At 37.4% G+C, this 27,329-nt stretch overlaps 1 protein-coding gene and 1 long non-coding RNA gene across 3 annotated transcripts in view; one reads left to right on the forward strand and one right to left on the reverse strand.

Moving 5' to 3' along the window:
- Nucleotides 1-3,436: 3,436 nt before the first annotated feature.
- LOC106075998 (prolyl 4-hydroxylase subunit alpha-3-like) overlaps nt 3,437-27,329 on the reverse strand; it is a 27,427-nt gene continuing 3,534 nt past the window's right edge. For both annotated transcript variants that reach the window (XM_056006465.1, XM_056006464.1), the window contains exons 3-16: nt 26,451-26,510; nt 25,758-25,906; nt 25,320-25,505; nt 23,700-23,851; nt 21,747-21,798; nt 21,334-21,497; nt 20,238-20,402; nt 19,149-19,204; nt 16,192-16,312; nt 15,844-15,897; nt 5,254-5,316; nt 4,987-5,055; nt 4,512-4,608; nt 3,437-3,924 (exon numbers count right to left, since the gene is read on the reverse strand). In XM_056006465.1, coding sequence (XP_055862440.1) covers nt 3,833-3,924; nt 4,512-4,608; nt 4,987-5,055; nt 5,254-5,316; nt 15,844-15,897; nt 16,192-16,312; nt 19,149-19,204; nt 20,238-20,402; nt 21,334-21,497; nt 21,747-21,798; nt 23,700-23,851; nt 25,320-25,505; nt 25,758-25,906; nt 26,451-26,510 — 1,480 coding nt within the window. In that variant the 3' untranslated portion in view covers nt 3,437-3,832. The remainder of the gene's footprint in view (nt 3,925-4,511; nt 4,609-4,986; nt 5,056-5,253; nt 5,317-15,843; nt 15,898-16,191; nt 16,313-19,148; nt 19,205-20,237; nt 20,403-21,333; nt 21,498-21,746; nt 21,799-23,699; nt 23,852-25,319; nt 25,506-25,757; nt 25,907-26,450; nt 26,511-27,329) is intronic.
- LOC106059648 (uncharacterized) lies at nt 10,383-15,274 on the forward strand. The gene is made up of 3 exons (XR_001216281.2): nt 10,383-10,559; nt 12,418-12,496; nt 14,687-15,274. It is a non-coding gene; the product is annotated as an uncharacterized LOC106059648 (long non-coding RNA).

Genomic DNA, 27,329 nt, shown 5'->3' on the forward strand with positions numbered 1-27,329 from the left:
AGGGTCACAGTCTTCTTCATTAATAACTCAAGCTTCATTCATAGCTTTCTGCGTTAATAACTCAAGCTTCATTCATAGAATCGCGCATCGGTACAAAAAAAATGGAAAAAGTATCAATGTATTATTATAAAAAAGTATTTTCCATTTATTAACTAACTCATGGCATAAAATACTGATAGAAATGTTGTTTAAAAAAAACAATTTTATACGAACCTCGCTTTAGTTGTTAGTTAAAAAAAAAACGAACTACTTTTATAGTTGGCAGTTTTAACATATCTTCATTAAACACTTGAAAGTCTAAAAAGGACTAAATAGAGCCCAGATGTAGATATATTTATAATGTATATATTATAAATGTATTAATAATTTCAACAAAATTTTAATTATTAAGGTAATAACTTGTCTCCTGACAGCTAAGGGGTGCAGATTTATTTATTATGTAAACATTAGTATCACATTAAGAAGTGAATCGGACACGAACAGCAAAGTAGGCCTAAACCATTAGATCTAGTTCTAGATCTATGTCTAGTTCTAGATTCAAGAACGAGTTCTAGATGTAGAATTAGGTCTAGATCTAGCTAGATCTATGTCTATTTTGTATGACAAATGGCAATGGAGATATTAATTTTTATTTGCGAGGGGAAAGTGTTGTCCAAGTCTGTCAAGTCATTTCTAACTAGCTCACTATCTAAAGAAGTTCAAGAATTATTTTCTTTTTCGTGTTACCAATTCATGTAATTTTGTAAGAAGAAGAAATATTTTTGTTTCTTTTATTAATGTATTATTATTAATTTTGAATGTATGGATAAAGTTAATAATTATTATTTTAAAAAATATTAGTTTACGCTAAATGAATATATTGAGATGCTGTGGCTGAGGGGTCAAGCACATGGAACTGGAAGTCCCGTGTTCGAATCCTGGTGAAGACTTTAGGTGGACCACTTCGGAGGCCAATTTTGAGTTTGTGTTTCCATACAAACTGTCTTGTAACCTTGTTTATGTCTATGTTTTTAAAAGCGCTTGAAGTCCACATGTTTTCTAAGAGTGCTTTATAAATTAAATTTCTATTATTTCATATATATTTTGGAATATTTCTTCTAACGAATTTATATTTATTATATCCTTTTGTGTCATTTTTACAGCAATATTTTTGCACTTAAAATTTGACACCCAGTCATAATTTGTATGATTGAAGCAGATTTTTATATTTTTTAAAAAATTATTCAAATCACATTGTGTCGTACTTAAGAGTGTCAAATATGCATGTATGACTTGACTTCACTTATTGATATATTGACCTACTTAGGCTCTCTTAGTCCTTCCGCGCTTGTTCGGCGCATAGGACGGCAAGCTCACTTCCCAGATATCGGTCACACGCGACTTTCACAGCATCTTCTCAGATGTTATTAGCATGCTTTTAAAAGTAGGATTACAACAATAAGGCTATGTTCTGACATCATAGCCATTACCAGAGAGTTCACTACGTCAATATGTCATCACATCAGTTATAATGTCAGGTCTCACCCTTTTTATGACTACTTTCAAAAAACTATGTCAATACGTAAATGACATTATATGACATCACTTTTGGGACATTTTATAATATCAAATGACCAAACAGGCCGAAATTGATGGAGATGATATCACAGAGTTGACTTGTTATGACAGTTTATCAATGAACTCTACGTTATGACAGTTTATCAATGAACTCTACGTTATGACATCACATTGAAGAGTACTTATGATATCACTTATATGTTAACTTTAACACAAATTTTTAACTTTTGTGATATTACTTCCTTTAATGAAACGTCACATCCAAAATGTCTCTTAAAAACAACATACTGTTAATTAACAGAATATGCAGGATGGATATCACAGGTGACCTACTTTATTGAACACTTCTGGTAATTAACTTCTTTCTTTTTTAACACAAAGTTTTGTTACTGACAGATTAGTTATGGTCAGACATTTAAGGCTCTGTCAGTAAATAAGCGGCTCGATGAAGCCTAACCGTTTGTAGACGAAAAATGAAGCGAATCTGTTAAATATTATTATTTGTACATAATGACTTATACTTAATTAATCATTTCATTAATTTTCTTTTTCAATCCATGGACAATTTGTTGCTTGACCAATTAAAACAACCAACATGCTTTCTTTTAATCTTCCAAGTACAATCCTATTTATCAATGACCAAGACCAAGACAAGAGTCATAATAACTTTCTAATTTCATTATTGAAAGTAAAACATTGATGACTAACTAACAATAACTAACAATAATGTAAGTACAAACAAGAAGAAATGTCATTTGAAATGTACACCTGGCTATTTGTAAACTCTTCCTCTACATACACTCACACACCTGTGTGTTTTTGGTATCTTCAGGAAACAGATGACATCAACATCCGTAGCACATAATGGTTTCCACTCATTAATTATTTTCAAGAGTGTTAGTCTTTGTGACGGCAAGGTGGACACTAGATTTCCTTTTCCCCGTAGCTCTCAGTACTTCTCTCCCCTCTCCATGAGAGATGCTTTGAGCCAGAACATTTCACTCACTTAGTGTTTGAATTGTGCTAGAGCTTTCAAGTTGTTAATTTGGTTGTATAAGATACTATATTATATTATATTTTTATATTTTATTACATTATATTATATTATTAAGAATATCACTGGAGAAACAGTTAAGATCTAAAGAAGAAAATCTAATGCTAAAGACAGTTGCAGATGATGAGAAAGAACCTCTATAAATTCAGGCGGACAAGGCTTTGTCTGCGTTAGATTCGATAACACATGCAAGTCACAACTGGGTCTGATACTTTACTTAAATTTTTTTTTGTAAGTCTTTGGACTCTAACAACGCTTAAGATCCTTCAATCATGTTCTAGGTTTTTTTTTATCAATTGTTAAGTATTTTCATTTAAAGCTTTTTGTTTTTCACTTTACTACCATTTAGTTTTAATCAACATCTCAATCAAAATATTCACCAGATAACTTTACAGCCTGTTTATCCTATCACTTGAAAAAATAAGTTCCCTTTCAGACCTCTCAAGAAGATGACGTAAAGCTCATTTGTTAATGGGCCTACAGTTTACGAGGGTGTCATGTGACCAGCAGGACAATCAACCGCTTTCTTTTCACCAACAAATGTAGCGTATCCATTAGAGTTAAGTGTCCTAAAAAACGAATTTATTTCAAATTCCAGAGTCTTAACCGTTTTGAACTCGAGACCTCTTTATTTGGAAAACAGGCGTTTCACCTCCACTACCTGCACAGTTGGTATCTTAAACTAAAATAAAATACTATGTTAAAAATATAAAGGCCTACATACAATGTACTAATGCTATTTTTAACAACCCCTGTAAAATGATAACATGAAACGATTTAATGAGCCCTGAAAATAGCAACAGCCGAAGAAATACAAAAACAAAATTTACGTGAAAAATAATTAATTTATTATAATTAGAATATTTATATCTAAACAAACACACTAGTCAAGGAGCAATAAATATCTTGCAATACAACATACAAGACACCAAGGAGGATAAACAAGGAAGAATTTAGAAAACAAAACAACATAACAAGTGTCAAAATAAAACCCTGAAAAAATGAAACGAAACTATGCATGTAGAAAGAAAACGTACACGCCATCTCATGACAACTTGTCTCATATTTTCCAAATCAGTTTCTCACAGAGCCCAGCTTTCTTCAGCTTCTATGCTTGCATGCACACTATATAGCAAGATCTAGTTCATGACCAAATTGATCATATTCTTTTAAGTACTTTTCTTAGAAACCTTAAAAGTGTAGAAAAAGTGTATTTCTTTTTCATGGCAGGATTGACAAGTTGGAAGAGTTCTTTTTGCGTCCACACCTTGACCTGGAGTCTAGTCCCAGCCGCCAAAATCCTTTCTTGAGAACTTACAAAAAAAAAAAGAAGATTATTTTCTTTTCGTCAGATAAAAAGAATCTATTCACTGATAAATTTCTCATGTTTCTCCCAGAATTTTATATCGTGACTTTCAGACCTTTCGATCTATAGAGCAGATGATGTTATGATCTTCTGTTTCTGGGCCCAATGGTGTCATGTGGCCAGCACCACGACCAACCGCCATTACTTTTCCCAAATAAAGTCAGGTACCCATTAGTTGGGTGGACTGAGGGGCGCCCTAAAAATCCCGAAATTCTAAATCCTAGTCTTCAGAAACATTCGAACCCATAACCCCAGGTTCGGAAGCAAAGCGCTTAATCACTCAGACGTCACGGCCCATTAGGTGGCTTACTCTTTGTCATTTTGTATAGCATTCAAAACGTAGGACTACCAGAACATTTTGATTAAAAAATTCACCATATGAGATAAGTTTAGTAACGTTTATAGTTAATGAGCTTAATTAAGTGTAGTCTGTAAGGTTACGACTGAAGGAAGCAAACAAAAGTCCGTGGCCGCTGACAAACAAATGTCGGCGCTTAGATTCTCTGAGAAGACACTGGAATGTCAAAAACTTACCAATATTGTCACCAACAAGCAAGGGACATATTGAAGGTTGGAGGTTTGGTTCGGAATCTCCATTGGGCTGGAAGTTGTACCATAAAACAGCTGTTCCCTAGATGGGAAAAAAAAACATTGAAAAAAAAAAAAACAAAAAAAAAACAGCATCAGTTCCATTTTAATATTAAAAGTCTTAAGGATAAACATAGATTTTAATTGAATCTTTGTTTTTTGTTTGCTATTTTTGTATTTTTTTTACATTTCTTTTCCTCGTCATGCAAACCTTAAAAAAAATCTTTGTATTTTTATTATTTCTTTTGTACTTTTATGGTCATGCTTGAGAGGGAAATGTGGAAGAAAGTTTGTATGCACCTTTTAGAAGGTCTCTAACGAAGCTTGAAGCAAATGTCAATTTTAACAATTAAGTTAGGTACATTCATCAACCCCCCCCCCCCCCAAAAAAAAAAAGAGACAAAAACAAATCTTGAGTTACCTTTCTTGGTACTATGGTGACATTCTGTTGTACAAACATTGTTGCTCCACCCAGGATGGTGTCACTCAACTGAAACATAGAAGAGAAAGCAGGTTCTAAGTCTATCTCTATGTAAATAAGTTGTTCGGATTCTCTTCTTCCATAACACAACTGTTATATAAATGTTCTAACTAGTTTAGAGTATATATATTCTAGAAATTTATTATCTTATTCATAACACACGCATTTTAGAATTCTATAACTAGGCTCTAACACAGATGGTCTTACAAAAGCTTGCAGAGTAGCGACTCGAGCTCCGTAGAGAATCCCCATGTACTTGACTTCATATTGCTAGGAAGATCAAGAGAAAAAAAATGTTAAAAGCAACATGAAGATGTAATTGATAACAATATAAATGTAGATGTCGTAAAGGTGATCGGAGAGGTGATTGGAGAGGTGTTCGGAGAGGTGATTGGAGAGGTGATCGGAGAGGTGATTGGAGAGGTGATCGGAGAGGTGATTGGAGAGATGTTCGTAAAAGTGGTCGGCCACATATTCTTAAAAAATGCCTTCATTTGATAAGAGGTACAGTCACTCACAATAAAAAAAGCGCTTTTAAATATTATAACGAATGAATATCAAACTTATACTGCTAATAAAGAGGAGAAACAAATGGCTAGACAGTGTGCTAACAACTTCTAGAGGGATACCTGCAATAGAATTCAAGAAAGTCTCTACTCAGGAAATAGTTAAGCTCTGTTTAATGATATAAAAGCGGCCCTGGGTCCAACAGTCTAAGCCTGACCCCCTTCTAACAAAATCTGGAGAAAAAATTATATATAGTTCGTCCATCGTGGTTCGATGATGACCACTTTGTCATCCAGGGGGCTGAGGGCTTTGCACTGAGGTTTTATGCCTCCTCATGTGGCTGGTGAGACCTATGTGAGCCCGGAATGTTCGGCCGCACACTGGGCAGGTTATTCCAGCTGGAGCTAGTGTCGTTTGTCTTGCTTTTCTTTTCTGGCGTTTTTCATCTGCCAGCATTGTTCTTTTTTCCTCAGCAACCTGTGCGCCAGTTTTCACAACTCGACGCCATGATGCTCTGTCATGTGCCTCTGTTTCCCAGGTGGCTGGGTCTGGTGTCCCTGAAGCGCTTTCTTTGACCACCTTGCGAGCTCTTTCCTTCGCTTAGTTGGCCATACAAGAGTCGTTTAGGGATGCGGTGGTCTTCCATTCTGTAGACGTGACCTGCCCATCGCAGCTGGGACTGCATCAGGATTGTGTGGATGCTTTGCAGACACGCTCTTCGAAGGACTTCTGTATCTGGTATTTTGTTTTGCCATTTGACATTTAGTATTTTTCTCAGACATGTCATGTGGAAGTGGTTTAGTTTCTTTGCATGTTTACTGTACACTGTCCATGTTTCTGAGGCATAGAGCAATGTAGGGAGGATGACGGCTCTATAGACCCCTAGCTTTGTGTTTGTGGTGATACCACGTCTGTTCCAGACATTTGTAGACAGTCTGCCATAGGAGGCACTGGCCTTGGCGATAGGCAGGTCGATTTTACTATCGATTTTTCCATTTCTGGAGAGTGTGCTGCCAAGATATGTGAATTTGTCCACTGCGTTTATATCCTGTCCATTTATAGTGATGCTTGGATCCGAGTAGGCTTTCCCAGGAGCAGGTACATATAAGACTTCAGTGTTGTTCGTATTGATGGTAAGGCCAAAAGCTGAGCATGCACTTGAGAAGTCACTGAGAAAAAATTACAGATCAAACCAAGCAGCTAGATGCCACACTGAATACATCCCAGCGGAAGTAGTTAAGGTCAACGAAACACTCTTGCTTCCTGCCGCTGCTGGGAAGCAGGTCTTGTCAAGACAGGACATGCGTGACGCAAATATAGTCACAATTTATAAGAACAAAGATCGGAGTGACTGCAACTATTATAGGGGTATCTCTCTCCTCAGTATAGTGGGCAAAATCTTTGCTAAAGTGGCACTATCCAGGCTGTAAGTGATAGCTTCTAGAGTCTACACAGAGTCCCAATGTGGATTCAGGAGTGATAAATCCATCATAGGCATGATATCCTCTCTACGACTATTGCAGAAGAAATTCAGAGAGAGACAGCCCCCTTTACATCGTTTTTTGTTGATCTGACTAGAGCCTTTGACGTGGTCAGCAGAAGTGGCCTTTTCAAACTCAGAAGGAAAATAGGTTGCCCTCCCAAACTAAAAGTTTATTGAGTACTTTCACGAGGAAACAAAATGTACTGTCAAATTCAATGGAGCCCAGTCAGAACCTTTTGAGGTTAGCAGTGGAGTCAAGCAGGGATGTGTGCTTGCACCTACTCTGTTTGACATATTCTTCTCCTGCCTACTTCATTATGTATTTGTATTTCTCCATACAAGATCCTCTGGAAAACTATTTAATGTATCAAGGCTGAGGGCAAAAACCAAGGTTGGGAAGATACTAAGGGAACTCCTGTAGCTGTTGATGCAGCTATTGAGGCCGATTCTGATATTCAGCTTTAGTCCCTGGTTGACAAACTATCTGCTGCTTGCCAGAAGTTCGGCTTAAATATTAGTCAAAGCAAAACTAAGATACTAGTTTAGAACACAAACACTGCACCTCACGTAACCATTAATGGCCAACGACTAGAAATTGTTGAACAGTTTTGCTACCTTGGCTCCTTCATATCCAACTATGCTCTTCTGAATAAAGATATTAGCAAAAGGATAACTAAAGCAATGGGTACCATGTCACTGTTGCAGAAAAAGTGTGGGACAACATACTTCTGACTAACAATACTAAAGCCCTAGTCTACCGAACCTGTGTGATGAGCACTTTGCTGTACGGAAGTGAAACATGGTCAACCTACTCATGGCAGGAAAAAAAGCTGAATAACTTCAACCTCCGATGCCTAAGGCGGATCTTTAAAATAAGGTGGCAAGATAAAATAATGAATGCGGAAGTGCTACGAAGAGCAGGGTGCCAGGCCATCCGCAGTGTTAAAAGCAGCTGACGCCTTGGCTGGTTTGGCCACGTTCGTAGAATGCCAGTAGGTCGACTTCAACAAGAGATTCTTTATGGCGGTCTAACAGAAAGCAGAAGAGCCACCCATTTTTACAGTATACGGATGTATGCAAACGCGACATGAAGCTCTTCAAAATCGACACTAGCAGCTGGGAAAAAGTGACACTGGATAGATCCACATGGAAAGAGAGCATAAAGGAAGGATCTCGGATTCCAGATGCCATACACAACAGCAGCAGAAAGAAAGGTGAAAATGCAACGGCGCCTGGTGATTACATATGCCCAACCTGTGACCGCAGCTGTCTGTCAAGGATTGGCCTCTTAAGTCACACAAGATGTTGCAAAGGGAAAAGATCGTCTCTCGAGATGTAAAATGCCACATAAGAACCAAACTTAACATCCGCTTCTTACAAAGTATTTGTGTCAAGACTTGCACGACTTCTATTGCTTATATATTAACATTTTTGTGTCCTATGCCTTTTGAAACTAGGCCCAAGGAAGTAGGCTTATATATTTCCACACCATTATTCAAGTTCTTTCAGGATAAGCACGTTCGTCTAGATAGCTTGATAAAGTGACTCTACAGAAAAGTTTAAGAATACCAAAAGTGAGCTTTAAAGATAAAATAGATAATGAAACCACTTTATGTTGTTTATCTTAAATTTACTCTGTTTGGATTTTTGAAGCTATATTCTACTCTTGGTCTTCCTTCCTTGCAATGCCATTACTACAGGCAGCTGTCTAGTCTTACGGACTGTTATGTAATCGTAAAATAGCACACAAGGGCCAAAACAGACATTTTATTTCTTACAGAGTTCACTCATCAATTCCAATGTGCACGTGTTGGGCTAACACTAAGATTTGATTTCGAGTCCGAAGATTAATGAGGAATGCAAAATTTCCGTGACACCATAGCCCCAGCAGTGACCTATATATTATGCCACATCCAGGCCAAGCATAACAATTGTCCGCCGGTAGTCGATTAAGATTTTTTTTTCGCCTTCTGCATCTGAGATGAACTCCTATTGAAAAAAACAGAGCAAGAAGGACTCTATCCTCCCATAGTGCTCTGGCAAGAAACTTGGCCGTTTGGCTTAGTGCCTCATAGCTACCATACAAGTCGAGTGACTGCTCAGACACATCCCCCCTTAGCTCATGGAGCTGGGGACACTCGTACAAGACGTGCGACACTGTTTCGGGGTTTTCTTCACAGTGACGGCATCGGGAGTCAAAGTTAGGACAGAACCGGGCAAAATATGCCCCGATAGGACAGTGTTCCGTCCTGCACTGCAAAATAATTGTCTGCTCTTAACTCCTCAGTCACCACGTGCTCTATCGGATTCCACCCAGGATTTTAAACACTTTAAACACTCTTGAATGAGTGCTCGGATTTGTGCCGTTGCTTGCTGCTTGGTGCTTCGAGGTGTGTGGCTGCCAAAGGACCCTCCCTTGCGAGGGCGTCTGCCGTTTCATTGCCCCTCACGCCGCAATGTGAGGGCGCCCACTGCATAATAACGACAGCTCCAATAGTTCGGGGGATGATATCTGCGGCGCCGACTGCCTCTTCTATTACGGTCGACCCTCCCCCGCCGCCACCCATAGCTTGGAGACTGGAGCGAGAGTCGGTGACTAGTACCACGGTAGTGGCACCAGTTTTATGTTGGGTCATTTGGGCTCTAATAGCCTCGAACGCCCTAGTGCCTTCTGCATCAGCCCTGGGCAGCGGATTTCCTTTTGGTCTCAAATGTGTATCTCGCGGCCTTTATGAGTGACCTCCAGCTTTCCCGTTCTAAAGCCGCATACCATCAGGTGCTCTCTTCTGCGTCAGATAGGCAAGTTGGCGTCTAAAGCGTTTCTGTGGGGGACCTCTGTTACGTCGACCATCTTTTGCTCACAAAAAAAGACTGCTATTGTCACACGTTCGTACCCCATACGGGATACCTGTCCAACAAAACTGTCGAAGCATAAGAAGTCCCTTTATACTGTCCATACCGGCGTTCGCATGGACATCACTGTTTGTAGTGCGGTCTTGCCACCGTATGTCCACGACGGAGCGCAATCATCTTTGGTGAAAGCGCTCAATTAGTCTTAATTGCGTTCTCTATAATACCCATGTCTCAGATGCATAGAGAAGGATTGAGAGAACCACTGCTTGGTAGACATTTATTTTTTTAAGAAGGCGGAGCGATTTATTCCGCCAACCTCTCGCTTGGAGTCGCCCAGAAGTCACCCAATAAAACATACACAGCCCCAAAGATCACCGTCAATGGATAACCCCTTAACGTGGTACACCACTTCACATATCTAGGAAGTATCAAATGACGCCTCGTCCGGCCAGGGCCAGTAATGCTAAGACTAAAATCGTCTTTAAAAATGACATCATCAATCTGTGCACAGGAAGTAGATCTCTCTCACACACAAAAGGATGCTCACTTTTGAATTTCTGCTGTTTATTCATTGCCTAAATTTTACTAAAATTTAATACAAATCACTTTTTTTTTAATATTAAAATATCATTTTAGAGAATTGAAATTAGATTAAAACAACACACAAACGGTAATATTATTTATTTTGGATTCATATCTAGATATTTCCTATTGATTAAGACTAGCATTATGATAAACAAAATATTTCGACTCTTTTCTACAGTCTCAATCATCAATGTAAGATTCTAGAGTGTTACGATTTTTAGTGGCCAACGAAAGGGGATAAGACGCTCTTAGTTTTGATTGGAATGTCTTTCCGACTGTCCGTCCGTCCGTCCTGTTTAGATCTCGTAAACTAGAAAAGATAGTGAAAATCTGACACCATAGTATTTTAGACAATTGAAAGTTCTGATGCGAAGGCTCCTTTTTTTTTCTGAAAGCGAAAAATCTAATTTTTAAATCACTTATGCAAGCAGTTTTTTCATAAAAATACACCACTTTTACAACTATTCACTATTAACAGTAACAAACACGGCAGGCTATTTAGAAGGGGAGTCCAACATTTACCTTATTTTTAATAATATTTATGCAAATGTTTGTAGATTTTTTGTCAAAATTTTTTAAAATACATTTTTATTACATTCGTATTGCTTAGTTATGTAAGTTCTGTCATACTTACACACTTCTACATTTACACACTAACATTTTTCTTTTAAAGAGAAAAAATCTATTTAGTATGCATATAAGTTTGACATAATTTAAAAGAACAATTAATAAGTAGATCTCCATACAATGCCGTGGTCTGCAGCACATAAACAGAAACTATAGTACACTTAACTCTTTTTTTTACGGAAATGTTTTTTTCTTGAGGATTTGAATAAAAGATTGGCCCTTTACAAAACAATTAGATATTCATTATAAGACATCAGTTAGGCACGGTTCACATCTAACTTCACATTCACTTTCACCTATCCTTCGGTCTGCTGGACCGCTGAGGCGCCACACAAGATCTGTCAACCTTCTTTCTCCATTCTTCTCGGTCATTTGTCTTTGATAGAATTTCATTCTGATGTTCTTTCTGAAAATATTGAAACCTGCATTTTTACCTCCCTGGGTGGACCACTTCGGGGGCCGATTTTGAATTTGTTTTTCCACAAACTGTCTTTGTAACCTTGTTTTTTATTGTGAATGTTCAGCATTATAATTAAATTAGATGATTAGATCTATTTCTTTAAAATCTAGATAGGTGCATTTTGTATCATTGAACTATATATATTCTGAAAACGGCTAACCCTAAATAATTCTACATTATAATTACTTGTAATGTTATATTTAATCATGTAATTGAACGTATCTTGGAAAGAGTTATGCAAGTTGCCGAACGTAATAACATGCTGGCTGTTTTACTTGTAAGTCCTATTATGACTATGTCGAAGGGTAGAATTTTACACACAGGCCAGTTTGGCTCTTTACTGACCCATTGGTCCGAACGCACCTTACCAACACTGATAATTCTCAAAAACGTTTATTGTGGGGTCATGACTTCTTCAGCCAAGCACGGTCCCCCCATTGCCCGGTGAGGCTGCAGACCCCTAGTATACCTACGCTGTATCACCACTAACCGTGTGAAAGATACCTCAGAAAAGTGACCACTAGGAATGACGAGACGGATATGACCGGGTTTTTGTACTGTGAAGTCATGTAGTATGTATACAGTCAATATCAATGAGGGGAAAAAGATATATTAATCAGAACACCAGCCTAGAAGCAGTAATTTAAAAGTCCAGCGGTTTAACATATTTCTTTATTGTAGCCTTAACTGTCTTTAAGAGATCTGGACTTGATTCCAACCAGGGCTAGCGATGTGATACAAATACATGATCCATCAGGTCAATGTTCTTCACTTTGAAAAGGTTTCGTTATTTCTTCCAACCCCCCCCCCCCTCCTCTCCTCTTGATATTTGGCTCTCACTTTCTTTTTCTTGCAGGAGTCAAAACGTCATACAGGTGTCTGCAGCCATGTTGGGCGATTTCATGCTGCGAACATTACGGGGCAAAGCTTTGATGGTAAGTTGTATCATCTTAAAAGACAGTCTTAATTACAAAAGTCAATCATTGATTACTGTAAAGCCAAAAAGTACGTTCGTGAGAAGGTAACAAATGTAACACTTTTTTGAACTAGATCTATCTTTCTTTCACTGACTGTGTACTCGTTTTCATTTCCTAAATTATTTCCCAAGTTATTTCCAGAGATTCTGATCTTCTACCTACAGTACTTCTAGAGCACATAAATAAATGACGTCATAAACCGATTTCCCACCTACTTAGCATTGTTTGAATCTATTAGTGAATGACGTCCTACTAGTTGTCATGGTTATTGTAAACGAGGGTCAAGGCCTTTTCGACATGTGACGGTACTACTGGAAATAAATGCAATCAAGCATAACAGCTCAACAACAGTCTTTTAAATGGTAACTCAGTTAGACGAAAAAAAGAAGAGATTTGGGAATCAACCCGTCTAACAAATGCATCTGGTGTCAATATTTAAAAACCATAAATAACAAGGTTACAAGGACAGTTTGTGTGGAAACACAAACTTAAAATCGGCCCCCGAAGTGGTCCACCCAGGCAGGCTTCAATATTTTCAGAAAGAACATCCAAATGAAATTATATCAAAGACAAATGAGAGATAAGAATGGAGAAAGAAGGTTGACAGATCTTGCGTAGTGCCCCAATGGTGCTGCAGATCAAGGGATAGGTGCAAGTGAATGCAAAGTTAGATGTGAACCTGGCCTAATCGGTTCCCCCTTCAGACCTTTTGGTCTATAGGGCAGATGATGTAAAGTTCATCTGTTTTTGTGGCCTACGGTTAACGAGGGTATCATGTAGCCAGCACAACGACCAAACGTCTTTACTTTTCCCCAACTAATATCAGGTACCCATTAAAGCTGGGTAAACTCAGAGGCGCCCAAGGATTCCGAAGTTGAAAATCCCAGTCTTCACCAGGATTCGAACCCGGGACCCTCGGTTCGGAAGATAAGCGCTTTACCGAGCCTCTCCTGGTCTTTACTTTATGTAATTGTTTTGAAAATGTTAAATCTTTTATTCGTGTTATATACCAGTTTACATGAATTTAAATGTTGAAGAAAATGAAGTTTATAAGATTACTATTTGTTTTAAATTAGGTCTAACTTATAATGCATACTAATTAGCTTCTTCTCTTTAAAAAACTGCTTGCATAACTGATTTTAAAAATTAGATTTTTTGCTTTCAGGAAAAAAAAAAGTAGCCGTTGCATCAGAACTTTAAATGGTCTAAAATATTGTGATGTCGGATATTCAATATCTTTTCTAGTTTACGAGATCTAAACGGGACGGACGGAGCTTCTTTTCCCCTATTGGAGGCCGCTAATACGGTTAACGAGGGTGTCATGTAGCCAGCACAAAGACCAACCGCCTTTAATTGTCCCCAACTAATGTCAGGTACCCATTAAAGCTGGGTAGACTCAGAGGCGCCCAAGGATTCCGAAGTTGAAAATCCCAATCTTCACCAGGATTCGAACCCGGGACGGGACGGACGGAGCTTCTTTTCCCCTATTGGAGGCCGCTAATACGGTTAACGAGGGTGTCATGTAGCCAGCACAAAGACCAACCGCCTTTAATTGTCCCCAACTAATGTCAGGTACCCATTAAAGCTGGGTAGACTCAGAGGCGCCCAAGGATTCCGAAGTTGAAAATCCCAATCTTCACCAGGATTCGAACCCGGGACCCTTGGTTCGGAAGCTAAGCGCTTTACCGAGCCTCTCCTGGTCTTTTCATAATGTAATTGTTTTGAAAATGCTGAATCTTTTGTTCGTATTCTTCTATTATTGACATTCAAAAATCTGTTTAAGAAAATAAAGTTTATAAGATTACTATTCGTTCTAAATTAGGTCTAACATAAAATGCATACTAATTAGCTTTTTCTCTTTAAAAAACTGCTTGCATAACTGATTTTAAAAATTAGATTTTTCGCTTTTAGGAAAAAAAAAAAGTAGCCGTTGCATCAGAACTTTGAATGGTCTAGAATATTGTGATGTCGGATTTTCAATATCTTTTCTAGTTTAAGAGATCTAAACGGGACGGACGGACAGACGGACTGACGGACAGACATTTCGCACAAAACTAATAGCGTCCTTTCCCCTTTCGGGGGCCGCTAATAAAACATTGCCTTGAGTCTCTGATCTCCAGCCTCATTATTCTCTTCTTGTCCTGCCAGGAAAGCCGCGAAGTCGAGATGAGTCCCAGCAAGGAAACCGTCAAGAAAAAATCCGAGAATGATGTTCCCAAGTCTAGCCCCAAAAGGGTTTTCATTCAGAAGGAATTAGTCAAGGATAAGATAACTCCGGGAAAGAAAAGAAACTTCAAAGATTAAAGATGGTTAAAAGAAGGAAAAACTAATTGATGACTCTGTGACAGAAGGCAAAATGAAGATGTTTAGCTAAGGGACTCTTGTTATTCCTTTTATATTCCTTTTTATTATTTTGTTTTTTTCTTTTTAGAATTGAAAACAAAATATCTTTCAAAATTGTATATTTAGTTTTAAGTGATTTCCCAAAGACTAATATACATTTTTTGTGGCAAACTAAAGCTTCAGTAGTCTTCATCAATGTACGTCAACAGGGGTTCGGCCTAGATGACACGAACTTTGAGATGACTAGCACGAGCCATTGGAAAGACAAGTTTAGAGCAAGTAAAATATAAAAAAAAAACTAAGGGATAGAACCGTTCAATCTCACCATAATGCAATATTTATCTCCTCTAATTATATAGATAAAATTTAAAAAAAAACTTATTGACTAACTAATTGTTTTGTTTTTAGATTGATTCATGTGTTGTCATCAAGAATCAGTAATCGTTTAAAATTTCAAATTGATCAGAAAATGGAAAGTGGGTGAAAAAAAAGTGTCAAAGAATCCACCCAGACAGACAGACAGACGGAGTGGTTTAATATAAGTTTTTGTATGACCAAAGCTTGTATTCAGTGAAAATGCATCGATTATTTTGAATCAATCATTCAATTGATTTTTAATAGATGTTAAAAAATTAATTAATTGTTTTTATTTAGTGCAACTTTCACGCTTATAGGATGCTCAGTGGCTGTTGTCCAATCACATTTGAGGACCCCCTTTTTTTACGGGGTGGGGGGAGGAGAGGGATCTGAGATAAGGTTTCCGTGGCTGCTTTTCAAAAAGCTATTTAAAAAAATGTTCGAGTCTGAATTGGAACTCAACGTCTCGAGTAAGTCACAGCGTAGTCTGGGGAGCCAGGTCCAATGCTACAGTCTCCTTAACCTTCGAACTCAAAGACAATACTTGAATATTACGACTCTATTAAGATAAAGATAATGTCTCCAATAGAAACAAATATTCTTACCCTGCGGGTCTCAGCGTGGGGCAGGGCGAGGCCGGAAATGCCAAAGTCAACAATCTGTGGAGGAGAAGAAAAGAATGTGCTGGTTGGACGTACACACACACACATGTACACACACACATGTACACAGATACACACATGTACACACAATGTACACACACACATGTACACACACACACATGTACACACACATGTACACACACAGATGTACACACATACACACATATGTACACACATACTCACATGTACACACATATGTACACACATACACACATACTATATGTACACACATACACACACATGTACACACATACACAGTTTGTTGGAATGTACGAGGAAGACAATCTGCACCTGTAAAGGCTCGCCCAAAGAGTAGGAGGTGCTTCTCTGGAGGGCGTCCATATGAGAGACATCAGCAGCTCTTTTGGACACTCGTTCAATCACCTCACTATAGTCGTCTCTGAAATATGACCTGGGAGACAATACAAAATGTAGTTGAAATATGAATTTACCTTTTTTCCTAAAAACAGTAATAAATACAGATATTAAAGTGAGCAAAGCTGGTAACAACAGACACAGGGGCTGTCAGATCCCAAATCGAGTACAGCCTGCCCGTGCAGAAATTATTTCCAACGTGGCTCCTCTCAGCCTGAGGAGAGAGCGCGCCGTGCTAACAGCCCTGGAACGCTACAAAAGGGGCGAACCAGGGCTCCCGACCCATACATTAGTGAGTCATTGGAGAGAAAAACACAGGATAAAACGGACATCATTTATGCACTGCGCTACAAATTTGAGTGCACAAGTTGGCCTCTCCACTGACCGGGTCTCAATTAGACGGATAAGCACGGGCCCGCCCTGGAGGAGACAGCCCATCCCTCCCATACATTTCACTATACACGGATTGGAGGTAGCCACAAAAAGACACACACACCCGGACTTACTAAGGAAAATGGCATTGGAAACACTAAAGACCTACCCGGCCGATGCCATTTACTGTTACACAGACGGGTTGGTCATGAAGGACCCCTTAAGAGCTGGGTATGGGGCCTATATCTGTTACCCAGACCATGAACCAGACAAGTTGTCAGGCACATGCGGCCTCGCTGCATGTAGCTTTGATACAGAATTAACGGCGATAACCAATACCCTCATTACGTGCTCCAAAAACTGCGTGAAAAGATAACTGTTGCGACAACCTTTGTAATGGTTACCGATTCCCAGTTCTGCCTCCAAGCCATGGCTGGCTTAGGGGGAAAGTCCAAATTGGTGGAAGAGGCATTAGGCGCCGCAAATAACATTCGCCTACTTATTGGAGCTGTCATCGTTATGCAGTGGGTGCCCTCGCACTGCGGCGTGAGGGGCAATGCCGTGGCTGATGCTCTAGCACGAGAAGGAGCGCTGGCCGTGACCACTTTCGAGTCACCAAGTACGTTCCAACAGGCTACAACAACAATACGAGAGTGATTACATGAAAAGTGGTTGAAATCCTGGGATGACTCCAACACTGCAAGGGGAGTCTGGCAGCACATGCGACGCCCAAATCGAGTGGAGGCTAAAAAGGTCAGAACAAACAACAATAGCGCAGTGGCGTACGGGACACTGCCCCATAGGTGCGTACTTCGCCCGGTTCCGGCCAAATTTTGATGCCCGTTGCCGACACTGTGGGGAATCAGAAGAGACGGTGGCGCACGTCTTGCAAGAGTGTCCGCAGCTCCGCTAGAAGACGTATCCAGAGGTTCATTATGTTTGTATGGAAGCTATGAGGCGCTACGCCAAACAGCAGAGTTCCTTACCAGGGCACTACGGGAGACCTAGGTCTCCCTGCCTTGTCACCAATTGGAGTTTGTGACAAATTAAATATGTGCAGATGTGATGGACAGTGTAAGTTTTTGTTTAAATGAAGAATTAACTCTATTTATAGTTAACGTGTTCTTGGATATTTAGTCTAAAGCAAAACAAAAATATAAGGTTGTTTGACAATCTTTTAACTCTTTCTCTCCGTAATTATTTACCACATTCTGGTGGAATCAACGCTGGTATCATCAGATAGGAGAGAAAGAGTTAAGTGACACAAATAAGAGACTAAATTGGGCCGACGTTAAATTTATAAGATGTGGGAACTGGAAAGAATCTATAACAAGGTTACAAAGACAGTTTGTGTGGAAACACAAACTCAAAATCGGCCTCCGAAGTGGTCCACACAGGCAAGCTTCAATATTTTCAGAAAAAACATCCGAATGAAATTATATCAAAGACAAATGATAGATAAGAATAGAGAAAGAAGGTTGACAGATCTTGTGTAGTGCCCCAACTGTCCAGCAAATCAAAGGATATGTGAAAGTGAATGTAAAGTTAGATGTGAACTAGGCCTAACTAGTTCCCCTTTCAGACCTTGTAGTCTATGCAAAGTCCATCTGTTTTTGTGGCCTAAGGTTAACGAGGGTGTCATGTAGCCAGCACAACGACCAATCGCCTTTATTTTTCTCCAACTAATGTCAGGTACCCATTAGGGCTAGGTGAACTCAGAGGGCCCAAAGATTCCGAAGTTGAAAATCCCAGTCTTCACTAGGATTCGATCCCGGGACGCTCGCCTCCCCTGGCCTAACTGAAGTCTTATAATTGATGTAATTGTTTCGAAAAGGCTCAATGTCTTATTCGAATCCTCAAGAAAAAACATCCCGCGGAACTGTTGGTGAGTGTAAATAGCGACACGAAAATGCAGTTTACAAGATTACTATTCGTTTTAAATTATGTCTAACTTATAATGCATACTAAATAGATTTGTTCTCTTTAAAAAAAAATAGTAAACATTTGTTGGTGTGTAAATATAGTACTTAGTATAACAAAACTTACAATACAAATATAAAAAAAAAATTGACAAAAAAATCTACAACCGTTTGCATAAATGTGTTAAAAATATGGAAAAAACATGTCTCCCCTAATAAAGAGCCTCAAGTGTTTAATAGTTAATAGTTGTAAAAGGGGTGTATTTTTATGAAAAAAACTGCTTGCATAAGTGATTTAAAAAATTAGATTTCTCGCTTTCAGAAAAGAAAAAAGTAGCCGTTGCATCAGAGCTTTGAATGGTCTAAAATATTGTTATGTCGGTTTTTTCTACCTTTTCTAGTTTACGAGATCTAAACGGGACAGACATTTCACACAAAATTAATAGTGTCTTTTCCACTTTCGGGGGCCGCTCAAAATCACGGATCGTATAGGTGGCAATCAGAAGTTCCTGAAAAAATGATGGTATACATGGTCTATGGACTTAATTTAGTCTATTTCTAGTCAAGCTAAATTGGTTTTACCCTTTATATTGCCACAGAGTGTTTGGGTCTTCTCCAGGTAGCAGCTTCTCCTCTAACTAAAAATAAAGACAATGAAATAAGTGAGTAGATTCATAGAATGAAAGGAGCTTGCTAGTTATTTGTAATATTACTTTTAAAACAATAGTCCGTAAAATTATTGATAACCAGAGACGGAAAATGTTTATTTATTATATCTGCTGGTAGCCATCTTGTTCCCTGCATCACTGTGATTACAAGGACCGCGAGAGGGGGGCACTTAAATGCATATAATCAACTTGAAATTGTTAAATATAGTGGCTAAGTAGAAGCTTGTTATTAGAAATATTGGACCAAAAGTAAGTGTCAAACATTTCACCAAATAGAAGCCGAGTTAAGGAAAGATTATAACGCTCTCTTCTTTTTAGAGATAAGGAATTATTTTATTTTATAAGCACAAAGTGTTTTTAGTTTCAATTCTAAATGGACAACAAAAACTTCGTTGCTAGCGTTCAAATGGAAATAGTTGCCGTAGAAATCAAAACAAAAAAGTTGAATGTTTTGTCTCAACACGTTTGAATTGGATTGTAGATCTCTTCATTTCTACTTCCCTAGTTTGTTACATATTACTCATAAACAGCGTAATAAGTCAAATGAAAGTAATATTTTGTATACAGGTCGCATCTGGGAAAATGAAATCGCTCACACAAACACACACAAGCTCAACAGGAAAAAGCTTCAATCTCCCCCCCCCCCCCCCCCGCCACACTTAATGATTGGTTGGACCAAAAGTATTGTAAGTGACCAGAAAGCAAGCCAATCCACCCTGAAGTGAATGTACCGATAAAGCAATTTCACAGAGTTTGGACTACGTAACATATTGTCTTCAAAGTAGTATCAAAGAAATAGTTAAAAATATCTGCAAACTATTAGGCTGTAAGAATATATTCTGTAGAGGTGCACACATTCGATTTAAATAATTATAGAATCTTAGTGACTTTCTTTAGTTCTTCCTACAAATATTCCCCGAACACGTCTATCAACAATTTCCGTTCACTTTTGAATGTGTTTTGGGTGAAGGATGTTGATATGGTGACAAAGTGTGGATCTCACCTGGTCTAATGTTTTGTTTTTCAATAGTTTGATCTCATCGTCTGAAAGGAAGTCGTGGATGACAGAGATATAAGGGACAGTACTCATGATTTCCTCCTTGTAGAACAAGATTGGTGCACTGGCAGATTGTTTCAGACGACATCTGACATTAGATTTCAATGTTTTCTAATTTCAATGCCAGAAAAAAAAAAGAAGCTGTATATACATTTAGACTAAGTGGTTAAAGCACAATTAAAATATGCTAAGATTGTTGTTAGTAAATTTTGTTGGGTTGGCACATTTTAAACATTAACACGATGCTAGCAGCAAAAGTTATGTATAGCTTCCTTATTTAGAGCTACAGGGGTGGGAATAATACCAGTGCGTCATGAGACCATTAATAAACATAAATCGTTAAAGGAATGATAAACAAGCATAATGACCCTTCAAAAGAGATCAAGTCTTAATTTATTGCATTCAGTGATCTCAATCAACATGATCAAACTCTACGTGACAGCGAGCCTAAGAAGCCTAAGTCCTCTCCTGCCATAGACAAACAAACAAAAAAAGTAGTGCGCGCGCAATGTATGAATGTCACTGTATAGGTCAAGAGCATGTGACTTCCTGGACCTGTCGAAATGGATCTCAGCAAGTGATATTTTGGTATATTTAAACAAAGTGACTGTGCACTTTTTATTGATCTGAATCTAAATTACTAACATTAAGACAATTGACTTAGACAAGGATGGGTCAAGATGGGCTCATTAGCCTTGGCTGGCTACCCACATAGGAGAAGGAAAACTCTGAATCAAAGCCTCTGCTTGTGTGGCTTTACCCAAATATGGGAAATGCTTTGGAGAAAAAAAAAACTAGGAAAAATCAAAAGCCGGTGACCCTTTCAACACACCCTAGAAGAACACTCGAAGCCGGTGATGCTAAGCTGTATCAGCACTTGCTTTTTCTTTGGACACATCAGCAGCGTGGGCAACATTACTACGACCATAGATAATGCCACGGCTTTCATCTCATTTCTATGCAATGAACAGAGTCACTCCCTGTTTGAAATAGGCCATACGGAGTACCTTACCCATAGGAATACAATGAATCAAAAACTCACTCTTTGTTCTTCTAGCCAGGTAGCATTCACAGTGTTCTGACAGGTGTCAAAGAACGTTTTCCTCCAGGGTTCTACTTTGTCCCGGTTAAGTTCCGGAATTGGCTTCACGTTCCGAGCAAATCTATAACTCATGTACTCACTGTATAGTTCTCGGTTATCTGGTTCTAGTATTGGAAAATTAACATTAGAAATATAACAGAATAAATGTTATGAAAACATGTGATAATAGAAAGTAATATAATATTTTAACGTTGCTTCTTGAGAGTCTAAGAAACGTTATAAGGTTGTACAGTTCGTGCAGTGCTATAGATATAGCTGTAAATAAGTGTGTCAGAAATTTACAAGACACAGCTAGATTACATCTTGAACACTTTATATATACATGGCGTATTGCAAACATGACCTTAACTTACCAATATCTACTGCTTTTTCTAAGAGTCGAACCGATTTCTCTGGGTCATTTCTCTGTAAAATAAAGTGTTAAAAAAAGTTGTCCTTTGAAAAATGTCTCAATATTTTCAACTCTTACTCTTCCCTCCAGCCAAGCTATAGCTCACTCCCCACCTCCTACAGTAACTTTGTACATTTCAATGATTCAGCAGACGATCAATTTTAAGACTTGCTAAATAAAATAGAGAGCTTTTAGATTTCAATCATACAGTTCAGTTGACCAGCAATTTGGTTTGCAACTAATCAACTCTTTTACTGATTATAACAAGTTAGATAAGTAAAAAAAATATGTATTTGTATAAACATTATTCTGTTGTTGTTATTCTTGACCTACATTTGCACTTGAAATACATTTTATCTAGGAATAGATTTTTTTTTTCTGAATCTATTGTTGATGTTGTCTTTGATAATAGTGCTTTAGATATACAGTAAAGTAAAGTTCCCCTTGCGATCTATAGGGCTGATGATGTTAAGGTCATCTGTTTCTTTAACCAACGGTTACCGAGCAGGGTATCATTTGGCCACCACAAAGACCGCTTTTACTTTCCCCATCTAAAGTCAGGTAGCCATTAGGGTTGGGTCGAATAAAGGGAGCCCCAAGGGTTCCGAAATTCAAGGTCCAAGTCTTCACCGAGATTCGATCCCAGGACCGCAGGTTCGGAAGCTTAACCTCTCAGCCACAGCGCCCCCTTTAAATATAAATTTAAAATAGATTGTTCCAAGTTGTAATATGAATGAAATATGAATACCTCGTCTACTTGTTTCAATCTCCCAATTTGTACTCTCTCTGAGAGACTTTGCTGCCAGGTATTTAATCTCCAAAATAATGATTTTTATTTGGTTATAGAGCAGTTCAAAAGATGCAGTAGTGTTAGGAAATTCAAACACATCGCAATGAATTTCATTTTTACAACGGGCTAATAGAGTAGAGAACCTACATAACGCTCTTCTAAAGCTCTGCAAAGAATGTGCATAAACCTCTGAGACTCCAAACTATTTTCAATGGAGGCACTTGTGTTCAAACTTTTTTAAAATTTTATCTTACCTTATATAATACAGACGTTACTTCAGAAAAGAATGTGATTACATCCTACGCGTCAAGCATCTAGTCATGCATGTTAACCAAAGACTTAAATTCTGCCAAGTCACTGGTTTTCCTGGCTAGCTCAGGCAACCCATTCCATGCTCTAATAGCACTAAGGAAGAAGGGAGCATTTGTACAAATTTGTCCTAGCATATGGGACGAGGAATGTGCCTTTTTCTTTGGGTCTTTCTGATTATTTTATTAGGATTTGTTTTTGTATTTGAAGATTATAGTTCAGTGTTTTACTCATAATTGCTACTTTACTTTTGAGTCTTCTCTCAAAAATGTTTCTTTAACATTTGTCTCTCTATCAGAATGAAAGTTGCCTTTCCCATTCTTTCGATTCTCATCTCATAATAAATCTTTAAAACATAAGACTACTACCCACTACACTGATTCATTTATTAATATAGAATTGCTTGTTAATTAGAGACCAAAAGTCAGCAAAGTCAATTATTTCCCCAGGTTAATTCAGACAAGACTTTGTATGCTCTAATGGCACTGGGGGAAATAGGAGCACTTCTACGACTTGACCCCAGCCTATTGAGTTTTACAAATGTGCCTTTATCTTTGGGGTTTTCCACAAATGAACTCTTTGTTCTAATGAAATAATTATAATTTCCAATACCAGTTGCCTCAGCTGCTTGAAGTCAAGAAAATGGAAGAATCTAGCTTTGGAAGTTTTCAGACAAACCAAATGGGAGTTGTTTTGTTTTCTACATCTAGAGTCCATTGCAGACAGTGTCAGGGGGTCACTTCCCACTTGGACACCTCAACTTTGTCTATTCATATGTTAACATTTACAGGAAATTCAAAGTGCAGGTCGTCTTACCTTGAAAGCTATTTTAGCCAATGACGAAAGAGTGTAACCTAGGTCAAAGGTTAGACTTGATGTATTAACGTTGTTCAGATCTATTAGATTTATGGCTGTTTCCAGCCATTCTGTGGCAGTATCTAAGAGGCCGGCTTTCATTACAGTTTTTCCTAAAAAAATAAAATCATAGATATAGAAGAGCAGCAAAAATTATGTTAATGAAATTTGGTTGTTTTATGTTGTTGTGTTTTATGTTGTCGTGTTTTATGTTGTATTGTTTTATGTTGTTGTGTTTTATGTTGTAGTGTTTTATCTTGTTGTGTTTTATGTTGTTGTATTTTATGTTGTTGTGTTTTATGTTGTATTGTTTTATGTTGTTGTGTTTTATGTTGTAGTGTTTTATCTTGTTGTGTTTTATGTTGTTGTGTTTTATGTTGTTGTGTTTTATCTTGTTGTGTTTTATGTTGTTGTGTTGTATGTTGTTGTGTTTTATCTTGTTGTGTTTTATGTTGTTGTGTTTTATGTTGTTGTGTTTTATCTTGTTGTGTTTTATGTTGTTGTGTATTATGTTGTTGTGTTTTATCTTGTTGTGTTTTATGTTGTTGTGTTGTATGTTGTTGTGTTGTATGTTGTTGTGTTTTATCTTGTTGTGTTGTATGTTGTTGTGTTGTATGTTGTTGTGTTTTATGTTGTTGTGTTTTATGTTGTTGTGTTTTATCTTGTTGTGTTTTATGTTGTTGTGTTTTATGTTGTTGTGTTTTATCTTGTTGTGTTTCATGTTGTGTTTTATGTTGTTGTGTTTTATGTTGTTTTTTATGTTGTTGTGTTTTATCTTGTTGTGTTTTATGTTGTTGTATTTTATGTTGTTGTGTTTTATGTTGTATTGTTTTATCTTGTTGTGTTTCATGTTGTGTTTTCTGTTGTTTTTTATGTTGTTGTGTTTTATGTTGTAGTGTTTTATCTTGTTGTGTTTTATGTTGTTGTATTTTATGTTGTTGTGTTTTATGTTGTATTGTTTTATGTTGTTGTGTTTTATGTTGTAGTGTTTTATCTTGTTGTGTTTTATGTTGTTGTGTTTTATGACGTTTTTTTCTCTAGTTGAAAACATCTTTATTGCCAGAACGAGCCAATAAGATGGCGGCAACATGTCATATAAAATGGCGTGACTTAAACATTTTTTTTACAAAACCATAACAAACGGATTAGTTTGAATTTAAATGTCTTTCATGATATTTGAATGTGAACAATTGACCTCGTGTCCACATGTGGCTTCTGACACAATGTTTAGCACCACACACACGCAGGCAGATAGAATGTCTGGTAATAGAAACTAGTTGATTCAATGTTGAAAAAGAAAGAAATTAATTAAACTTTAATAGGAATGATAAAACTACACAGTTGTTTCATCGATTGTTTGACTTGGTTGAAGTGTTTAAAGGCAATATTTCTTACAGTATGACTTCTTCAAGAAGTTCATCAGTCCTAAGGTTCACACAGAGCTTGGTGACAATATCTGCCATCACTAGTCACGTCAGTGGGCCTTTTGAACGAATTATGTCAAAATTCACTCGTTTTGTGTAGATTGACAGTGTTAAGCAGCTTTGATTGTTTTCCCGATTAAAGACTTGTCTAACTTACCAATGTCGTAACAGTCAGCCCTAGTCAACTGTTCCCCTTGCTGTCCCAACACTTTGCCTAGAAGTAGATCATTCATTGACAAGTTGTATGCCGCCTGGATGACAGTAATGGCAGTTCCAATTTTGTCCAAGTCTAGTCGAGTTGGTAAAGGAACCTTAACTTTGTATTGTAGAAATTCTTTTAGTCCTGGAAGTTGAAATAAAATGACGTTTAGACTTCAAATGAAGGCTATGGTGAGCCAAAGATCAATTTATAAAACACCTTATCAGCATGTAATGAAAGTAGCTTCTTTTTATGAAATCCCTACACGATCTCTCACGATATATCATACACGAACATTGTTTATTCTTAGATTCAAACTTATTATATTATCCTGCGTTTAACACACACATTCCTTATCCTAGTTTCCCACAATGAAGTCTAGTTAAGCAGACATACTTCTCCCATAAGTTGTTTGATTTTTTAATCTGTTTTCCCAAGTGGCCACAAAATTTCGAACCGAAGCAAAGATTGTGATTGGATGATAGTTTCTTAAACTTGCGATGAATGCTGTGTCCGAAGCGTTCTTGACCAGGTCTTGGTGGATGCTAGAAAATGGACAAGAAAAAAAAAGAAAAACGCACATTTGAGAGCATTAGATGTAGAGTTTAGTGGACTTTGACCTTACACAAACACAAAAGGCAAAGAACTCAAAATTAAAGTTAAAGAGATTATCAATCCTAAATGTAAGCAAGGATAGTTGGAAAGTTTAGGAAACAGCTTAGACATTTCCATTCCAGATATAGAGAACTTACATAGGCCTATTAATATCCCACGTCTAACTTTTAGACAACGGTTATATAGAATATTATAGTTCAATGTTGTACAGAGAAAGCCGTGAGGGATTCTTAGAAGGCCTATATAGAAACAATCGTTTCAATGGAAGTAAACACATTAACAAGTAACATACATATGTTTTATACAGAATTCCTACTTTATAAAGTTGATAACCTTTTATAAGAGCGACTACTTTGCTCATACTATTGAATGATAGTAGACAGCTTGCCTAAGTCTTAAGTAAGTAAAAAGTCTGTTTCAATGAACTTACAAACTTTCCAACCCTTTAAGAATGTCTGTCCTTCTAATACTTACATCTGAAACTCTGTTAATCTTTTCTCTACCAATGGTATTTCCTTTTCGTACTTGGAGTTGCTACATTGAACACAAGAAAAATTGATGATTTCCTAGATACATTTACACATTATGGCTATTTACATTTCAGTGAGAATAACAACACTAGTTCCCTGAAGAGTTCCTCTCATCAAAGTGGAACTATGAATTTTACTTTCTCTCTCAAGTGCTTCCATTTACATTTCCCTTTAAAAAAAAAATAAATCAGAAATACTTGTTCATTTTAAGATATTGTTTTAGTGTCAGTAAGACTTTACTAATTTGACGATGGGCTAAACAATGTCAAGGACACTAAATTGAACGTCACTGTTGCCAACTCAATACAGTAGATCTTTGTGTCAAATGTTTATTATTACCACTAGTTAGTTACCCGTTTTTAAATAAGTTTGTCGCATATCAGCGGCCTAAGTCTTCCTGCATTTTGAAATTATTATCATTATTTTTTTCTGATTACAAATATAGTTAAGAAAATTTGATTAAAATGATCGTATTCTTTTTTTTTAAACATATCATATCAACATTGTCATTAGTTTGTACACCGGATATTCCAAAACTGTTTATAATTTGTTGAGCCATGTGGGAATATCTCTAAAAAAAAAAAAATAGGAAAATACATTTTACCACTGGAACAAATTCTCTTGTTATGACATCCGTTGATGGCATTTACAAATCTCTATATTAAACTCTGACTTGAATTCTAACAGCTAAACACTCTTGTTTGAAGATAAACTGTACTGCCATTATCAGCTCTATAGTAGTGTGTGTAGTTAATCTCCTTCCGTTAATGTTTATTGATTTGTTGTTTTTTTTAACAATGCTTTGATATGCAAAGGGAAATAA

This window comes from Biomphalaria glabrata, chromosome 12 (assembly GCF_947242115.1).
Source record: "Biomphalaria glabrata chromosome 12, xgBioGlab47.1, whole genome shotgun sequence".
Lineage (NCBI taxonomy): Eukaryota > Metazoa > Mollusca > Gastropoda > Planorbidae > Biomphalaria > Biomphalaria glabrata.